Source organism: Nomascus leucogenys, chromosome 19 (genome assembly GCF_006542625.1).
Source record: "Nomascus leucogenys isolate Asia chromosome 19, Asia_NLE_v1, whole genome shotgun sequence".
NCBI classification, from domain to species: Eukaryota; Metazoa; Chordata; class Mammalia; order Primates; family Hylobatidae; genus Nomascus; species Nomascus leucogenys.
Window position 1 is genome coordinate 68,065,582 of NC_044399.1, and position 20,508 is coordinate 68,086,089.

A 20,508-nucleotide genomic window follows, 5' to 3' on the forward strand; every position below is an offset into this window, starting at 1 on the left:
TGAGGATGGCTTAGTTTTCAGTGGGTGATCGACCCGGGTCCATCTTGTAAGATAAAAAACAAAGCATAAGGCAGATAGACTAGGCTCTCTAAGTGGTCCCTAGATAGTCTCACAAACAATTCCCAGAGAGGATATCCTGTATCAAAAGGGAGCGAGGTACACACACTCAAACTCCTTCTTCTCCAAGGGCAAGCCAGGGCACACATATTTGTCAATCAGACCAGACAAAAGACAACAGGGAGTGTGCCGCCCTGGAGAGCTGGAACAGAGAAGCCCACCTAAAGCTAGGCAGAACGGAAGGCTTGGGGAAAAATCTGCTCTCCAAATAGTGCACCTTTGTCTGGCATTGCACCAGGCTGCTAATATGCGATCCCTGATACGGCCTCTACCCTGGAGCCTGTCCTGACACCTCAATTGCTCCTTCCTCTTGAATGGTCCTTGTGGCACCAGTTTCTTAACTGGCCCCTTGTAAGTGCATACTGCATTAGTGTATTTCTCATGCTGTATCTGTGTGTTTCTCAGTGGGTCCACTAGATACAGGCTTCCCGGTCCTGGAGCCTGTGTTTTGTTCACCCAGGCAGCCTCAGCACCTAGCTCAATGCACGGTTGGCATACTCAGAAAATGTGTATTTAATGAATAACCTCTAAAAGTGACATGTGATCAGGGAAGGCCCTCATTTGGATAAGTGTGTTCTCGCAAATTTGTTTTATTGCTTTCCGGTTTGATTCCAACAAGGTTGGAGAATACCCTCTGTATGATTTCAATTCTTTTAAATGTGCTGAGGTTTGTCTTATGATCTATCTCGGTATGGGTTCTGCAAGTGCTTGACAAGAATGTACGTTCTGCCGTTGTCCTATAAATGTGGATTCGATCCTGTTGGTTGGGGAGGTTGCTCAGTTCTTCTGTAGCCTTGCTAGTTTTGTGTCTTATTAGGTAGAAATACGGTTTTATTGATCGTTGAGAGATGTGTATTTGTTTTCATCATCTCATTCATTTTTAAAACACCTCATTCAGTTGTAGTCCCACATGATGCAAATCAGGCACCCAGGAAATACATCTCATGAGGGAAACAGTCTTTGCAGGACCTCATGGCCTAGCTTGTCGTGTCTACTGTCACTGTTCTTTTTTTACTATATCTCATTGACCCACCCTGGAAAGAAATGCAAAGAAGAGAAAAATAAAGTCCCAATACTTAGCAGTAACTTGAGATGCTGGATGTGTGTGACCTTAAATAAACGCCTAGCTCCCCACGCTGCTGACGGCAGTGATTCCAGGCTCCAATTGCTGCATGTCTCAAGTCCAGGGCACTGAGTGGATGATGCAGGCTGTGCACAGCCGCTGCACACCCTGGTGCCATGGAACCTGCATGAACACCATGGGTGCCATCGGGAGCAGCAGGGAGTGCCGTGCCAAGTTGTTTACTAGGGAAATCAAACAGACAGACAAAGGTCGGGACATCTAGCCCCCACTCCAAACCTCCAGGATTCAGCCAAGCTGGGAATCCTGTCACCTTGTACCCACTGTGTCTGCAGCAAGAGTGACAATCAAGGCCAGGTGCGGTGGCTCACGCCTGTAATCCCAGCACTTTGGGAGGCTAAGGCAGGTTGATCACTTGAGGTCAGGAGTTTGAGACCAGCCTGGCCAACATGGTGAAACCCCGTCTCTACTGAAAATACAAAAATTAGCTGGGCGTGGTGGCTCTCACCTGTAATCCCAGCTACTTGGGAGGCTGAGGCAGGAGGATTGCTTGAACCCAGAAGATGGAGGTTGCGGTGAGCTGAGATCATGCCACTGCACTCCAGCCTGGGTGGCAGAGTGAGAATCCATCTCAAAAAATTAATTAATTCATTAATTAATTTATTTATTTATTAAAAAAAGAATGGCTATCAGAATAGCCAACTCCTGCACTTGAGCTGCTTCAGAGGGTACAGCTGAACGTCAGCCCTGCCTGTGTGTTATCACCTCAAAGGTGCAGTTTCTCTCCTTTAAACATTTCTGAAATCAGACTGTCTTTCCGTCCATAGCATCTTACAATCCCCATAGGCCACCCTTTAAGATGTCGCTGTGGCTCACGCCTGTAATCCCAGCACTTTTGGGAGGCTGAGGTGGGTGAATTGCTTGAACTCAGGAGTTCAAGACCAGGCTGGGCAACATGGTAAGACCACCCCATATCTACAGAAAATGTAAAACTTAGCCGGGTGTGGTGGCATGCACCTGCATTCCCAGCTACTCAGGAGGCTGAGGTGGGAGGATCGTTTGAGCCCGAGAGGTGGAGGTTGCAGGGAGCTGAAATCACACCACTGCACTCCAGTCTGGGCGACAGAGTGAGATCCTTTCCCCAAAAAATTAAAATTAAAATTAAAATTAAAAGTCATTTATTATCTCTGAAATCAGGCAACAGCTCATCATCGATGGCATCTTAGCTTGATGAAATAGAGAAAGAAGGGCTTAATTTATGTTTATTGAATGAAAAAGAAAAGCCTGGTACCAAAGTGCTCGATGCGAGATACCTGCTGAGCTGATAAAGGAAGAGAAATAAGGACACCTGGGTATACCGAAGGCCTGGTTTCAGCAGAAACCTTCTCCGGGAGCAGCGCCTCTAGGCTTGCCTGCAGTAGTACTGAGGCACTGAGCACGCCACTGGGCTCCAGCCTCCCAGGCACACCTGGGCAAGGCAAGGTGTTAGTGGAGAAGGGAAATGGAATGATGGGCAAGAATGCTCCTAGCTGTCTGTTCTAACAAGGCCAAGGCCAGAGGTTTGATCTGGCTCCTGTTCACAGCCCTCTCACCTACTCCAGTGCCCTGCTGCAAATAGATGCTCTGGCCAGGTTCAGTGGCTCATGCCTGTAATCCCAGCACTTTGGGAGACTGAAGCCAGGGGATGACCTGAGGTCAGGAGTTCGAGACCACCCTGGCCAACGTGGTGAAACCCCCGTCTCTACTAAAAATACATAAATTAGCCGGGCGTGATGGCGGGCGCCTGTAATCCCAGCTACTTGGGAGGCTGAGGCAGGAGAATCACTTGAACCTGGGAGGCAGACGTTGCAGTGAGCCGAGATTACGCCACTGCACTCCAGCCTGGGCAACAAGAATGAAACTCTGTCTCAAAAAAAAAAAAAAAAAATAGATGCTCATCATCACGACAGGGAGGGAGCAAGGAGTGAAAATGCACCCTCAACATGTCCCTGTCTCAGCAGTGGGCATTGGCCAAGAGGAGCCTAGTGTGGAGAATGCGTTACTCCCCACCTGGATGTCAGACTCCTGGGGTTCAGGACCGGTGTAGGACTCCGGGTGATTCATTTCAACCATTGAACCTCACTTCTCTCATTTGTAATATCCAACCATCATTCTGCTCCAGAATGACAGCTGAAATGCAGAAAAGCTAGACTTTCTGCTGCCCACGGAAGTTTCTTTTAGTGAATTCTGTTATAAGAGCCATATATATTTAAAAGAATTTTTTTAAGTAAAAAGAACACAAAACACACCTAGAACCCCACGTGCTTTGGGACATCCTGTGTGAACACATCCTTCATTTCCTTTCAGGGGGATGCTTATGTGAGTAGCCAGTCATGAGCGAGCATGAATCAAGGGTGTCGTGAGACAGTCCACCTCAAATTTATTCAGAGGGGAGAGTCCTTCCTCTGCAGCTTGAGAAAAAAAAATCAGGTGGTTCCTGATTTTTCTGATTAATTATTATTATATTTTTTTGAGATGGAGTTTTGCTCTTGTTGCCCAGGCTAGAGTGCAGTGGTGCGATCTCAGCTCACTGCAACCTCCCCAGGTTCAAGCGATTCTCCTGCCTCAGCCTCCGGAGTAGCTGAGATTCCAGGCACCTGCCACCATGCCCGGCTAATTTTTTTTGTATTTTTAGTAGAAATGGGGTTTCACCATGTTAGCCAGGGTGGTCTCAAACTCCTGACCTCAGGTAATCCACCTGCCTCAGCCTCCCAAAGTGCTGGGATTACAGGCATTAGCCACCGAACCTGGCCTCTGATTACTATTAGATTATTCAAAATCCTTCGGCCACGGCCGGTCCCGAAACACAGCATTGATTCGGGAATTGGGATGCCCAGTTTAATATCTGATAACATGTCCATTTTCGTTGAATTTGAACTTTCTTTCCCCCTCTCTGCTCCTCCCCACAGCTAGTGCAAGTTGGAGGGGAGCTTCCTGCTGTTTCTGAGGCTTCCGGGGCCTCAGGGACTGGAAGGAGGCAAGATAGGAGAGGGAGAAAAACTCTCACCCGACTGACAGTGCTATAAGATGGCTTCAAGGTCCATGGGCCTGGCACATGTCTAAAACTGGGTCTGAATCTTTCTCTCGTGGGCACTTCCATGCGCTTTTCAGAGGCCTCCCTAGGATTATTCATTTCTGTGAAATGGGAGATGTGGGTTTTTTCTCCACTCACTCGATCCCTCCTCAGCCCCTGGTTCCCGGGCAGTCTACTCCCCACCAACCCTGTCCTTTGGCGTTCCACTGCCCTTCTGAGAGGTCCTCTTGGGCAGACTTCAGATGAGCTCTCAACCAATCACGACCTACCCTGGCCATTGGTGGCTGTGACTTCTTTGGCTCTGCAGGCCACCCCCGATGGCGAGGTCCCAGCTTTCCTTTTCTCTGCCCTCAGGGCATTGGCTGAGCCCAGGATCTTGCCCATAAGACATGAAGCTGGGCTCCTGGCTGCAGGGAACTGCGCTGTTCTGTTGATTCCTCCTGTGCCCTTTACTCTGGGATGGAGGCAACGGAAAACAGCCCCAGCCTGGGCCCATGAGTGAAAACTCACCTAACATTCGCTCCAGGGGATCCTCCTTCGAAGTCCCCACTATGCCTCCTCTTCTTTGATTCATTCGTGTCCTATTTGTGGGTAAAGGGAACTGAACTTCATATGACATGTTTTTAAAATTTCCTTTGAAAGTCAGCATCTTGGACCGGCATCTAACTTTGAAATTTATATCTATTTGATCTCAGTGCCTCAGTTAAAACTTCTAATGTAGTCTATTGTTACATATAGATGTGTAGATTTACTATTCTATTACATACATAAACACACAACCCAGCGTTATGGCATCGTATTCAACACACTGTTTTGAATCTTTTTTAAAATTATTTTTCAACTTACTCTATTGCGAACTGCATTCCATGTCAATAGACCAATTTCTGCAACATCGATTGTAAGGGATTCAAAATTGTTATTCACAGTAATGTGGCCAAGACTATTTCCAATTTTGTTTTTGATTATCTGATAGATTAAAATTAGTCCCATGTTTTAGTTTGCATTTATGTATTACTAGTATTGACTCATCTTCTGTATCTTGATACTTTTTTGTGAATTGCTTACTCATCTCCTTAACCAATTTCTTTATTAGCAATTTTATCTGTTTTCTAATTGATCTGTAAGAGTTCTTCATATACCAAATTAACCCTTTTCTGACATATAGATTATAAACACATTTTCTAAATTTGTCTTGTCCTTTATTTATGGGTGTTTTTTGTTTTTGTTTTTGCTGTAAGAAGGTTTTTTGTTTTGTTTTTTTTGAGATGGAGTCTCGCTCTGTCCCCCAGGCTGGTGTGCGGTGGCGCAATCTCAGCTCACTGCAAGCTCCGCCTCCCAGGTTCACGCCATTCTCCTGCCTCAGCCTCCCGAGTAGCTGGGACTATAGGCATCCGCCACCATGCCTGGCTAATTTTTTTTGTAGTTTTAGTAGAGACGGGGTTTCACTGTGTTAGCCGGGATGGTCTCGATCTCCTGACCTCGTGATCCACCCACCTCGGCCTCCCAAAGTGCTGGGATTACAGGCGTGAGCCACCACACCAGGCCAAGAAGGTTTTTTTTTAAAAGGGTAAAATCTATAAATCATTTCTATTAGGACTTTTTTTTCCTTCAATGGATGCTCAGGAGCCCTCCCCAATGCAAGGGTGTATATTCTTCTCTACCTTCTTCTAGTTCTGTTTTGGTTATGTTTTTATATTTCACTGTTTGGTATATTTTGGTGTAAGCCATCCAGCTTTTTTTTCCCTCCCAAATAGGTATTCAAATACCACTTTTTTTTTTTTTTTTTTAAACAGAATCTCACTCTGTTGCCCAGGCTGGAGTGCAGTGGCACGATCTCAATTCACTGCAGCCTCCATCTCCTGAGTTCAAGAGATTCTTCTGCCTCAGCCACCCAAGTAGCTGGGATTAAATTTTTGAATTTTTAGTAGAGATGGGGTTTCACCATGTTGGCCAGGCTGGTCTCCAACTCCTGACCTCAAGTGATCTGCTCACCTTGGCCTCCCAAAGTGCTGGGATTACAGGCGTGAGCCACCGCGCCCGGCCCCCACTTTTTACATAATACATTCTTTTCCCATTGACTCAACATGTTAACTTTATCATACACTAAATTCTTCTCAATACCTGACTCTATTTATTATCAATATTTCTATCTAGACTTGAACTGCTAACTCTTTAATTTCTGTAGTTTTACAATATATTTTAACAACTGTTTTTCAACATGTTCTTTGCTTTCCTTCATATTGAGTATTCCAGTTAAAGTGTGCAAAATATGCCATATAAAGTGGAGGATCTTTCTGTCATTTCCCATGACCTGTTGGGATCTTGATTTACTGGATCAATTTAACGTGGAGACAAATTGACATCTTTATTGAATTTTGTCATCCAGACTCATCATGGACAACCTCTTTCTCAATAAAACACCTGCATTGAGAGGAATCTTCCCTTCTCTGCAGCCCTAACAATTCAAGGTGACATTGTTAACCCAGTTACTTCTGGATTCAGGTTTCCCTCTGTCAGCAGACTGAGCTCTCCCAGCGCCCTCCTCCCAGCTCTCTCAGGGATGCCCAGTACACCTGTTTCCAGGCCTCATGGAGACCTCTTATCCCCACAACGCTCTGCTTGGGTCCTCTCTTGGCCTTTTCTGCCTTCACTCCTGCTCCCACCTGATTTAGGCTTCATAGTCCAGCATCTCAATTCCTCCATCTCTCCAATACCACAGTTTCCCTGTGCATGATGCCCACTTACCAAGCCCCGGCCAACTGTCCTGTCCAGCAGGTCCCTTCTCTCCACTTGCAGCAGGCTTCTTGGCCCTGCTGGAGAAAATCACACAACCCTGAGTTCACTTGCAGCCACAGCACTCGGGATATTCAGCCTCCACTGGGCACCAGGCTGCCAGGCTGTCCTTCCATGTTCCCAGCAAGTCTGAGTCCACTACTTCATGGTGTAAATGAGACAATAATAGGTTCTTCCCTGCAGTAGGTGCTGTTGGTGCCTCTTCCAGATCCCTGTACTTGGTCAGTTCATCCATTTCCCAGGCACTGTAAGAGTTGGCTGCAAATGGCATGCAGATTGCAAACGGCATGCACATGCCTCCTTTCCCAAAGACTCGTCCTCTGCCGGTGGACGCTGCTCTGCCTAGGAGTTACACAGCCTATGCACGCAGCCCCAGAGAGGGCAGCACACAACAGTGACCGATTGACACTCGTGTACAAAGGCTGATCCTCTTGCCTCCAGCTCTGCAATGGAGTTTAGACTCCAGAGTCTTCCTTGGATCCAACCAAAGCCAGATTTTCCTGAGACCACATCCTCTCCTGGCCCCTATTCCATGACCTCACTCCCTGATAGGCTGTCTCTGAAGAGCAAGCCCTCAGTAAATCCTGGCCACCCGAATCCTTGTCTCAGAGTCTGCTTCCTAGGAACCCAACCTAAAGATACTATCTCATAAGGTTATTGTGAGAATTAAATGAACAAGAGAGGTATGTAAGAGATATGTACATATCTTTCAACAGTTCCTACAGCAAGCAAACTCTCCAAATCTGTGAGCTTCTATTGCTTTTAAGTATCATCAGTATTGCTACACAAGAATTCTGTATGTCTACCAGCGAACACTTAGTTGAGAAAGTGCTATATTGGGTGAGTCAGGAATCAGTCCAGAGGGAAATTAATTAGACAGAAAGTAGGTTTACTTTTTAAATAAAAAGAACCCTCGCTGAAGTATCCATCCCCAGAGAAAATGTGGAGGAAACTGGTGACATTTGATTTGAAAAAACAGGTGGTTTGTCTCCATTATCTTTAGATTGAGCTATCTCTAGGGCTGCGGTCCTGAGGGACCAGGTGGGCAGGTTCATCCTTCTGTTCAGTGGAAGGAAGAATTTTCAGTAATCAGAACTTTCTAACAAAGGAGTTGTCTCACTCCACCATGAGCTCACTTTCATGGAGGCAACTAAGCGGAGGCTGGAAATGACAAAAATTCCAGCCCAGGGAGGGAGTTGAATGAAGTGACCCCTAAAGGACCTCGTGGTGCTAAGACTTCTCAGTTTTTTGAATTCATGAGTTCCCAAGAAAGGGGGTTCACTGTCAGTGGCTCCTTCCACACAGTGTGCCCTGCCCTGTTTCCTTCTTCCCCACAGAGTGTGCTCGGGTGTTCCACACAGGTGGGGCAAGGCTGGTGCTGTGTGGAAAGAACTGGGAGAGGCTAGAGAACCTATATGACGCCTTGATCAGCGTGGCTGACCCCAGCAAGGTAAGGTCTTCTAGCAGTTGGCGTGGGTAACTCCTGGGAACTCCTAGCCTCCATTGATCACTCAGGACCTGCTCTTGGACCAAGTGGAGGAAACTTGGTGATTGCTTTGGGGAATGTGAGGCAATGAACCCAATGAACTTGACGTAGGCATGTTTGCCATTCATAAAGGGTTGACTTGTTTTGACCACCCACCATGACAAAATCGTGTTCTGTAGCCACAGCCCCTTGCCCTGACCCTATATAACTCAAACTCAACAAGGATCCAGAAGACAGAGGATGATACAGGTATGGGCTATGATTACAAACACAGCCATTTTTTTTTTAATACCTCAACTGATATCTCCATCAAAGAAACCAGATAAATGAGATTCCTTCCCAAGAAGTCTCCCAGGAAGTGAACACTTACTTCAATGAGGCTGCAGTTTCCAAAGGTTTTTCTGGAGCACTGGTCAGAGGACTGTCTTTGGAGCTCCCTTCAGGATATTTTTTTCTAATCTTTACCTTTGAGGTTGCATTTGGTGTTTAGAAACAGCTCAAAGTAATTCAGAGGTAAGTGTGATATTTGAGGAGATGAATCAAACAGGACAACACAGAATGCCCCAAAGCGTGTTTCTAGGGATGTGATTAGGCACTGGGTAAAAGCGAGGGTTTGCGGTCAGTTGTGTGAGAAACACTGAGTTAAGCTAAGCTTGTCCAGTTTCTTCACTGTAGGACTTTTCAGAGCCTTTAATATGCCAATGTGCACTGTGTATCTCCAAGAAGAACTTGGAGAACAGCCTGTTTCCCAAACAAATTTGACCACGGAACCCTCTCTTCAAGGGCATATCTCAGGACTAGTCTTTGTCAAACACTGGGATTGCATTTACCACTTGGCGTCATCAATTTTCCCATCTGTCCACCCTCCTCCACATCCCTAGATCAATAGAGTCTTGAGGCAGCAAGTATCTGGCTAAACACAGTGCCTGGTACATAGTAGATGCTTCAAAAATATTGTGTTGAGTGTATGATTTTAATTTTTTAAAATGTGGCTATAAAGTACTGTGATGGATTTTTTTTTTTCAACTTGCAAGCCAGGTTGAAAAGCAATTTCCACAAAGGAGCTCAGAAATGTTAAAAGTAATGATGTCACCACTGGAGTCAGTGCAAACCTGCAAAGGGACCGCTGTGAAGGGCGATATTCATTTATCAGTTCTGGAACCCTGGCCAAGAGCTTAGACTTATCGCTGCATATTCAGGTCAAGATTTGTTGTTGTTTTTGCCCTGGTCTCCAAGTATGAATTCTCTGGCAATATCCTCCATCCCAGAATCATTTCTGCTTCTTCGTCTTTTTCTTTTTTTTCAGTCATTTCATGATCTTTGAATTTCAAAATGGGTGGCTTTTAGATCGAGGGCTCCCAAGGTCTGCAAGAGGGAGATCTCACACATACCCTGACTCTCTCATTGGTTCAGCAGACATTCACCCCAAAGCTGGTCCTGTTGGACCTCTCAGACATCAGCTGTGTCCCAGATGTGGCAAAAGAAGTCCTGGATTGCTATGGCTGTGTGGACATCCTCATCAACAATGCCAGTGTGAAGGTGAAGGGGCCTGCCCATAAGATTTCTCTGGAGCTTGACAAAAAGATCATGGATGCCAATTACTTTGGCCCCATCACATTGACGAAAGGTCTCGTGAGTTTGACTTTCCCATGGGTATCTGGGTCACCAGATTCTACAGAGGGCTCTGTTAAATAGCCAGACAGTCATCCTATTCTGTATGGAATTCCCCAGTCCCCTTAGAAAATTCCCTACCTATTGGGTGAAAGCTTTCACCATTCCCATTGGAAGTGTTTATGAAGTTAAAGGAACTCAGGAAGTATCTGACTGGTATATTTCAACCACCATCTCTGTGAAACCCCTCTCCCCACCCAAGCCTTGCCCTTTTACTTCTCTCTCCTTACGTCCATGGCTTCCCTCCAATTCGACATCTCTGAACAATTGTCTCATCCTCCAACAATTGTCTCAACAATTGTGTACATTCTGCTGTATCAACCTTACCGTTGATCTGCTTCTAAACATGACAGTTGGTCAAAGGTAAAGATTCTGTCCTCAGAAATGAAGAAGAAAAAGGGCTTGTCACCAAACTACAAGACACCCAGTATTCTGTCAACCCCTTCACAGAAACAGGGAAGGCAGGATGCTGTCTCCCTTTAATGAGTAAGATGGTGATTCCTACGTGAACCTGTCTGAGGGGCCTAGGAGACACCCAGGTGCAGATTTCCCACCATCAAGTTCAAACGCAGGTCTGAAGCCTGGGAAGTGGGGCTGGAAATGACCGTAGAGTAGAATGGAAAGTTGACAGATCATGAAGTCAGGAGTTCGAGACCAGCCTGGCCAACATGGTGAAACCCCGTCTCTACTAAAAATATGAAACTTAGCCAGGCATGGTGGTGGGTGCCTGTAATCTCAGCTACTCAGGAGGCTGAGGCAGGAGGATCGTTTGAACCCTGGAGGCTGAGGTTGCAGTGAGCCGAGATTGCACCATTGCACTCCAGCTTTAGACAGGGTGAGACTGTCTAAAAAAAAGAAAAGTTAAAGCCCCTGCTCTACAAAAAAATAAAAGTTTATCAAAGCAGAAGCTCAGGGGGAATGTAAAGTGGAGAATGCCTCCATTTAGGGAGTGGGGTGTCCTGGCAAGGTCTAAGATCTAGCCTGATCTTGCAACTACCTTCTCTACAACTAGCTCCCATGCTGGGTACCTCTAACAATAGGATTCCGAGTACTAAGACAGATGAAGAGACAGAAGCATTTGGGGCAGAAAGATGACTTTCCAGAGCTTCTAGAATGGTGTCCCAGAGATAACAGCTTCCTCCAGTCCAGTCCCTGTGGACACAGCAAACAGGCCAGCACAGGTGTGTCATCTACCAACCTTTAACAGAGACTGTTCACTGGCATCAAAGCAACAAACCAAGGAAGTGGAGTGGAAAAGGGCCAGAACTGGTTTCTTCTCCTGGTTAGCCCTCTAACTCACTGAGGACGCTGGGTCTAGTCTGTAGCGCTGGACTTCAGTTTGTCCATCTTGTTTTTTTTTCTTTTTTTTTTTTTTTTTTGAGATGGAGTCTCGCTTCTGTTGCCCAGGCTGGAATGCAGTGGCGTGATCTCGGCTCACTGCAACCTCCACCTCCAGTGTTCAAGCGATTCTCCTGCCTCAGCCTCCTGAGTAGCTGGGACTATAGGCACCTGCCACCATGCCTGGATAATTCTTTGTATTTTTTTAGTAGAGTCGGGGGTTTCACCGTGTTAGCCAGGATGGTCTCGATCTCCTGACCTCGTGATCCACCTGCCTTGGCCTCCCAAAGTGCTGGGATTACAGGCATGAGCCACTGCACCAGGCCCAGTTTGTCCATTTTAACATGGAGGTGCTGGGTTTAACAGATCATTCTGAAAGCTGACCCTTTGAGTACTGTCTTTTCATTTTTTCCGTATCCCCATTCGGCCTGTACTATTATTAATTTAATATCTTTCTCTGAATTTTCTCATTTTTAAATTAAATTCACTTTAGGAGGAAATCTGTATAAAACCAACATAAATTTAAAAACCCTTTCATTCTAATAAATAAAGGGCAACCTGAAAATTAAACAAATTAAGTTCTCCCAAGGTAGCCTGAGAATGTCAGAATTTTCCCTCTCTTTGTTAAAAGATTAGCATATGCAAGAGAGGCGTTAAAGACATACTAGAACCATTGTGAGACTTCCTTCTTCCCTCTGGAGGCCATAGTAGGAGAATTGAAACAGGAATGACTTTCTTACTACTGAGATGAGCGTCTGTTCTATTCTACTGGTACCGTACTCACTACTTGAGTGCAATAGGCCCATGTAACAAATCTGCACGTGTTCCCCCTGCATCTAAACAAAAGTTGAGAGGAAAATAAAATAAATAAAAATATGCATTTTTTAGAAGAAAGAAATCAGTGTCACTAAATGCACATTGGTGGGAAAGCACCAATTTAAAATCACCCAGCAATTCACCAGCCCACGCTTTAGGAACACTGGATAAATGATTGCAGGACTCATTCCATCTCTGCCCTGCTGCAATCTAATTACCACGGAGGTAGCGGAGCCCTGTGATGAGGGGACCAGGGGAAGGGGTCTGCCTGCTGCTGCCTAACTCAGTCTCAAAGTTTTAACCATGACGCATCGTCCTGTGTTTTCCAGCCCTGCTTCCCAACATGATTTCCCGGAGAACAGGCCAAATCGTGTTAGTGAATAATATCCAAGGGAAGTTTGGAATCCCGTTCCGTACGACTTGTAAGTTGCTAAGATAAAAATATGATATCTTCTGTTGTATGTCTTACGGTATAAGGCAGGAGCTGTTATGTCTAAGACTAGGCAGATGGTCACAGGGGAAAGGGTCCAAGGATGACACCATCTGCTGGATTTTCTTTCATCCCTATGGTTCCTATTTTTTGAGCGCCTACAGCACGCAAGTGGCTATGGGAGATGCTGAGATATTAAAGATAAGCTCCCTCTGTCCGCAAAGCTCACAGTCTCCCATGTGGGCAGGACATGTGCTAGGTGAACCTGACAATGCCAGGTGAAGGTCACGCTCCCGACAAAGATGCACAGTCGTAGCTCCAATGCCCCTTCCTCCATAAAGATGCCCTTGAAGGTCAGGGAAGGTTACCACTGGGAAAGAGAAGGATGGGTGCACATCACAAAATGGGAGGGCAGTGGAGACCTTCTGAGGAAGAAACCAGGAAAACCAGAAAGGGGCAGAATTCAGGGTGGGGGCAGCTCCAAAGATGAGCGTCCTTTCAAAAGTTCAAGGGCGAGAAGGACTCCTAGGTGTATATTCCTGGATCTAGCTGGAAAAATTCTGGAGCCATTTCCACATCCGATGAGCTAGTTCTAAGAGGTGGGGAACACGCTATATACATTTATTCGTGGCCTACACTACCATGTGCAAATTAGGGGCTCAGTAAATGTTGGTGGGTACAAGCGTGGAAGAGAAGAAAGGAGGGAAAAAAAATAGTAGGTTCCCGTATGAATTTGCTCAGGCTGCCTTAACAAAATACCAAGGCTGGCGCTTACACAACAGAAATTTGTTTTTTTTATTCTGGAGGCTGGAAGTCCATGTGATCATGGGAGGTTGGCAGGGCTGGTTTCCTCTGGGACCCCTCTCCCTGGCTTGCAGACAGCTGCCTTCTCACACAGTCTTTCCTCTGTGAACGTGCATGTTTGTTGCCTCCTTGTATGTCCAAATTTCCTCTTCTTTTCTTTTTCTTTTTTTGAGACAGAATCTCACTCTGTTGTCCAGGCTAGAGTGCAATGGCAAGATCTTGGCTCACTGCAACCTCCAACTCCCAGGATCTAGAGATTCTTCTGCCTCAGCCTCCTGAGTAGCTGGGACTACAGGCACACGCCACCACGGCCAGCTAATTTTTGTATTTTTTAGTAGGGACGGGGTTTCACCATATTGGCCAGGCTGATCTCGAACTCCTAACCTCTGGGGATTCACCTGCCTTGACTTCCCAAAGTGCTGGGATTACAGGCGTGAGCCACCATGCGTGGCTCCAAATTTCCTCTTCTTATAATAGCACCAGTCAGATTGGAGTAGGGCCCAGCCTAATGCCCTCATTTTATATTAATCACCTCTTTAAATATCTCTAAATACTGTTACATTCTGAGTACTGGGTGTTGGGTTTCAGCATATAAATTTTGGGAGGCTGATAACAGAATTCAACCCATAACACCCTTCTAGTACTGTTTTACCTTCCTTTTTCCATTCGCCTTAGTTAGTTTAAGCCTACGGTGCTGTGAGCCTGTGATGTAGGGAAACTTGATTACTCCTCCATGTAGTAACCTCAATGGGAATGGCTCAGGCAAGCAGGTGCCACCATGCCGCAGGGTCACTGAGGTGCCCAGGATCATGCTAAGTCATTCCATCAACAACATCTTCCGTGTGGTCACAGCTGGGTCCCTCCTGGCAAGAAGAGGAAAGAGACTGTGGAGGAGCCATGTCCAATGTCCAAAGCCCCAGGCTGGCATCACCACTGCTCACACCCTATTGGGAGAACTCAGTCGCACCTAAGTGCAAGGGATGCTGGGGAGTGCAGTCCACCTGCGGGTCCAGGAAGAAGGGCAGAGTGAATGGGCCACATCCAGCAGGCTTTGCCACATCTTGCCTTTTCCTCTCTTCCCCAGTCCACTTACGAATCTCCCCACTGCTCCTTCTATTTTTAAACTTTCTGTCTGTTATTTTCAGCAGCTGGGTGACTTTTCACCTTCCTTGCTTCATGCCCTCCTTCATTCAACAAAGTGTTTGAATGCCTAAAGTCAAGTGATGGGGACACAGAGATGACATAGGGAGGCATGGGCATGACAATGGGCGCTTTGGCCACTGACCCGTATAGGACAAATGCACGAGTTTCCTGGGAACATTTGCAAAACACACTACTGGGGACTCAGAATTCTCTCAAGGCTGTCTCCACCCCCATCAGCCATGGTCTGGCTTCTCTGCAGCTGAGGAATTGAGGGGCGCAGAGTTTCCCATGTAAATGTCAGAACTGAAGCCATGCCGCCCTGGACTGGCCCCAAATTCTCTTCTTCCTCTGAATCTGGCTTTGGACAGACACAAGGAGCTGGCATGGGAGTGACCTGGGGTCTGCTGCTCTGCTGACTCACAGGTTTCTTTCTTTTGACCACCCAAAAGGCATTCAAGGTCCCTGAGCGCCCCAGCACAGTTCCCTTACCATCCACCCAGGCAAGGAGATGGGGGCTCTGAGGCTCAGAACCTGGCACACAGACTTGAAAGGGAATGCAGCCTGCCGTGTGTCCCTCCTGCTACAGGCACCCACCCCTCTCCTGCATTAACCATGCCACATGGGGCCGGGCACAGTGGCTCATACCTGCAATCCCAGCACTTTTGGAGGCCGAGGTGGGTGGATCACTTGAGATCAGGAGTTCGAGACCAGCCTGGCCAACATGGTGAAACCCATCTCTACTAAAAATACAAAAATTAGCCAGGCGTGGTGGTGTGTAACCGTAATCTCAGTTACTCGGGAGGCTAAGGCAGGAGAATTGCTTGAGCCCGGGAGGCAGAGGTTGCAGTGAGCCGAGATCGAGCCACTGTACTCCAGCCCGGGCAACAGAGCAAGACTCCCTCTCAAAACAAAACAAAACAAAAAACACCACATGGAAAGTCACCTGTCCACCTGTCTGCCCCACTGATGAACTGAGGACTCCGTGAGGCCAGAGCTACCTCTGTCCACCTCTGGGTCCCCAGCTTCTCACCCACCAGAGCAGAGACTTCACTGTTGAATGACTGAAGGAATCAAGGAGATGGTGGATGAATGAAAAACAAGCTGGCAGACCTTTTTTTGGTAACACTTGTATTGGTGGTGTAATTCACATACCGCGCAATGTATCCATTTAAAGTGCATGGTTCTGCTGGGCACGGTGGTTCACGCCTGTAATCCCAGTGCTTTGGGAGGCCAAGACGGGCAGATCACCTGAGGTCAGGAGTTCGAGACCAGTCTGGCCAACATGGCGAAGCCCCATTTCTACTAAAAATACAAAAATTGGCTGGGCATGGTGGCACGCCTGTAAACCCAGCTACTCAGGAGGCTGAGGCAGGAGAACTGCTTGAATCTGGGAAGCAGAGCTTGCAGTGAGCAGAGATCGTGCCACTGCACTCCAGCCTGGGCGACAGAGTAAGACCCTGTCTCAAAAAAAAAAAAAAAAAAAAAAAGCCTCATTGGAAAGAACTGGAAGCTTGCTAGTCATGATGTCAGGGGAACCAGGAAAGGGTTCTGGTTGAAAGCGTCTGGGCACAGTGGCAGGAACCAGAGTACATCCACCTTCTGCCCCTTCTGCCTCTGACTGACACCCCTAAAATGTGAAGTTGGGGTGCATCACACCCCAGATGTGGCTCTAACTTCCCAAAGCTCTAATCAATGTCCACTCTATTCTTTTTGGAACTCCTGGAATGATCCTTTTTTCCCCAACCCATGGCTTCTACGATTTGAACTGGATTTGGTGAGTGGATTACCTGGACGGGCTCTCCGAGGAAAAGGGGAACAGGAAGGGAGAGGGAATATCTGTGATTCAGGCTCACTGCAGCCACCAGCTGGTCCCAGACCCTGGACAAGTTTCTTAGGCATCAGCCTTCCCAGGAAGGAAGGGGAATTCATGTTTGTGCCAGCATTCTGTATGTTTTCTCATTTGATCTTCACAGTAATTTGCCAAGGAAATATTGCCCCCATTTTAAAGATAAGAAAACTGAGCCTCAGAGAGGCAAAGGGATTTGCTCACAATCACATCACACCACCAGCAAGTGGCTCAGCTGGATTCAATTCCAGCTCTATGCCCATCGCTCCCGAGGGCTCTCTGGCCTCATTTGTAAAGTGAGGGGCAGATTCTTGAGGATCTTCCCAGCTCTGCGCTTGCAGGAAGTGTGTCTGTCGGTCCTCCCGCCTCCAATGCACCCACCGGCAAGCAGGGCCGGGAGTGTCCTGCGCCCACCTCCGGCTGGTTTCTCTTGCAGACGCTGCCTCCAAGCACGCAGCCCTGGGCTTCTTTGACTGCCTCCGAGCCGAAGTGGAGGAATACGACGTTGTCATCAGCACCGTGAGCCCGACTTTCATCCGGTCGTACCATGTGTATCCAGAGCAAGGAAATTGGGAAGCTTCCATTTGGAAATGTGAGACTTCAGAGGGAAGCTGGGGGCTCCTGGGGTCCTCTGGAACAGTCCGGTGTCACTGTTGGCCGGGGTGGTGAATGACCTTCAGATGGGTACTCCTGAAGCATGAGTCTGGGAGTGGGGGTGGAGGATGCTCAGCAACCCCCAACAGCAGGGCGGGGCCCCCAAACCTTTAGGCCTGAGGCACCCGGTAGACAGAATCCTCACTGCAGCCTACAGCCCATGCGCCCGCTAAGCTCAGCCACTCAGCTTCCTCTGCCGCCTCGGCAAGCAACTGCCTATCTGCGGGCCTGTTTCCCAGATGTCATGGCCTGGATTCGGGGTTGAAGAACTTTCCCGCTCTCCCTTTCCCTTGCACAGAGTGGAGGCCGAGAGTCTAAAGCCAGGCCACCTGCACTGGAAGCCGTCCTCTGCCACGTATTAGAGGGTTGGATGTGAGCAAGTCCCTTAATCACTTCGTGCCTCCCTAAGAGATAGGTATTGCTATTATTATTATTATTTTCATTTTAGAAAATGAGGGATAATAGCAATACCTACCTCTTAGGGTTGTTGGAAGGACTGAAGGTTCTGGAATAGCAACCAGCCCCTCTATCAATCAGTGCACCTTATTACGGCCACTAATCTAGGATGCTCTAAGTGTAGAGGCGCTACGCCTTGCCCAAGGCTGTAGGTCCACCTTGAGGAACCCAGATGATCCAAGATGGGGGGCAGACCAGGGGTTCCAGGATGCTCCTGACAAATACAGCTTCACGACAGTTACAAACAACAGCCTCTTCATCCACCTGGCACCTTCTTAGATCCTAACCTCTTTTGCATCCCTTCCCCCACACGTAACCGCCCTGCGAAATTATCAGGGCAGGAAACCAGGTCCATCTTCTAGACAAAGACGCAGAAGGAAGCGCAGAGAGTGGAGTGTCTCCCGCTGGTCGCCGCAGTCCAGGGGGCCTGGAACCTGTGACTCCGGGGACAGCCCACGCTTCCCGCTCCTCAGCCTTTGTGCACGTGCAGGGCTCTGACCAGCTGGGTCCCCACCGAGGCCATAACCCCCGCCCCCACCTGGGGCCTTTCAGTCTTTTTCAGGAAGCTGACCTACGGCGTGCACCCCGTGGAGGTGGCGGAGGAGGTGATGCGCACGGTGCGGAGGAAGAAGCGAGAGGTGTTCATGGCCAACCCCATTCCCAAGGCCGCCGTGTACGTCCGCACCTTCTTCCCGGAGTTCTTTTTCGCCGTGGTGGCCTGTGGGGTGAAGGAGAAGCTCAGTGTCCCGGAGGAGGGGTAACTGCAGGAGGCCAAATGGGCCACCCCTTGGAAATAAAGGTTTTTCCGGCAGGTGCTGGCGCTTCTGTGGTCCACATTGGGGGCCCCTGCAGCCACACCCCGCACCTGTCTGAGGTCTCCCCGTGACAGTGAGGATGGCCTGGAGCCAGCCCAGAAGCTACGGAGCCTGGGGTTCTCCACATTCCCAGGACACACTTCCAGAAGCTTCCCTGCTCTGTAGGGTGACGACTCAGCAGGAAACAGGAGCTGCAATGCCTGTAACCCCCACATACACACACTCACACTGTACGCATATGTGTTCAGGAGCCCACTCTGAAAACCACCTCCACTGTATACAAGGTGACCTGTCCACGTCACCTCCACCCACGGGAGCAGGACTTGACGACCCTTTAGAACAGTGCTGCAAGGATGGAAATATTCTATAATCTGCATTGTCCAACATGGCAGCACTGGCCACATGTGGCTGCTGGGCGCTTGAAACATGGCCCCCTGTGTCTGAGACACTGAATTTTTAATGCTATTTAATTATAATTAATTTAAACTTAACTAGCCATGTGTGGCTAGCAGCTCTAGAGTTGGGGGTGTGTGAGAATCAGCCCCTCTTCCAGACTGATTTCACTGGCCTCAGACCCCTCCCAACCCCACCCCCAGCTCTCCCCTGCACCTCCACCTCTACCCACACAGCCAAGCTGGAATTTCAGTTTCCACATTGCTTCTAACAAATGCTGAGAACCTCTGCCCAGGTATCCACCTCATTTCAGCCTTTCCTTGAATTTTCAAAGCAAAAAGCATTTAAAATGCCATCCTCTCCTTGGAGGTGGGCACTTCGTGTAGTCTCCTTTTTCTTATGCAAAACAGTTAATGAGGCCGGGTGCAGTGGCTCACGCCTGTAATCCCAGCACTTTGGGAGGCCAAGACGAGCGGATCACCTGAGGTCGGGGTTCAAGACCAGCCTGGCCAACATAGGGAAACCCCGTCTCTACTAAAAATACAAAAATTCGCTGAGTGTGGTGGCATGCACCTATAATCCCAGTTACTCAGGAGGCTGAGGCAGGAGAATCTCTTGAACCCAGGAGGTGGAGGTTGCAGTGAGCCAGGATCACACCACTGCCACTGCACTGCAGCCTGGGCGACAGAGCGAGACTCTGTCTCAAAAAAAGAAAAAACAAACAACAAACAAAAAACAGTAAATGAATCTTGGGCACTCGGAAAGTGTAGGGTACCTTTTTGCACTAATATTGTAACGACTCAAGCTTTTCTAATATTTATAGATGAAAGAGGGCAAAAGTTTCTTCCCTGAACCTAAATCATTTACAAAATGACATATATAGGGTACACATATGCGCATCTATAAATCTTTTTTTTTAGACGGAGTCTCACTCTGTCGCCCAGGCTGGAGTGCAGTGGCACGGTCTTGGCTCACTGCAACCTCCGCCTCCCGGATTCATGCCATTCTCCTGCCTCAGCCTCCCAAGTAGCTGGGACTACAGGTGCCTGCCATCACACCTGGCTAATTTTTGTATTTTTAGTAGAGACGGGGTTTCACCATGTTGGCCAGGATGATCTCGATCTCTTGACCTCATGATCCGCCCGCCTCGGCCTCCCAAAGTGCTGGGATTACAGGCATGATTCACTGTGCCCGGCCTGCACATCTATAAATCTTAATTTAAAAAGAAAAATGCCCAGGGCCACTGATCACCTGGAGCTCAGCCTGCTCCAGGACAAGGCTGGTGGTCCCCTCCTGCTACCGTGGAGGCAGGATGTCAGGTCAGAACTCAGGGGTTCACCGAAGCAGCAGGCAAGGTAGGCCTGGAGCCTGCAAGGGAACTGTCTTGTGAGAGGTTGTTGTTAGTGGGGGGAGGGAATACTGGGGTGCTCAGGCCGAAGCCAACAGAGGGTGGGTAGGAGCCGCAATTGCGAGGGGAGAGGGCTGAAACTTGATTGGTGACCAGAGAGTAGGGATGGCAGCTTTGGGACAGGAGCAGCTGGAGCCAGGGTCACAGCAGCCAATCCTGGGACCCACCAAGGGTGGGCTGCCAG

At 48.1% G+C, this 20,508-nt stretch overlaps 1 protein-coding gene across 2 annotated transcripts in view; it reads left to right on the top strand.

The window, feature by feature from the left end:
- The window catches only part of DHRS7C (dehydrogenase/reductase 7C), a 20,327-nt gene extending 1,808 nt beyond the window's left edge, over positions 1–18,519 (top strand). The window contains exons 2-6 of one of the 2 annotated variants that reach the window (XM_030799982.1): positions 8,402–8,514; positions 9,964–10,177; positions 12,705–12,797; positions 17,035–17,190; positions 18,261–18,519. In XM_030799982.1, the coding sequence (XP_030655842.1) occupies positions 8,402–8,514; positions 9,964–10,177; positions 12,705–12,797; positions 17,035–17,190; positions 18,261–18,469 (785 nt within the window). In that variant the 3' untranslated portion in view covers positions 18,470–18,519. The remainder of the gene's footprint in view (positions 1–8,401; positions 8,515–9,963; positions 10,178–12,704; positions 12,798–17,034; positions 17,191–18,260) is intronic. The other variant, XM_030799983.1, reaches the window with a different exon arrangement.
- Positions 18,520–20,508: the final 1,989 nt, after the last annotated feature.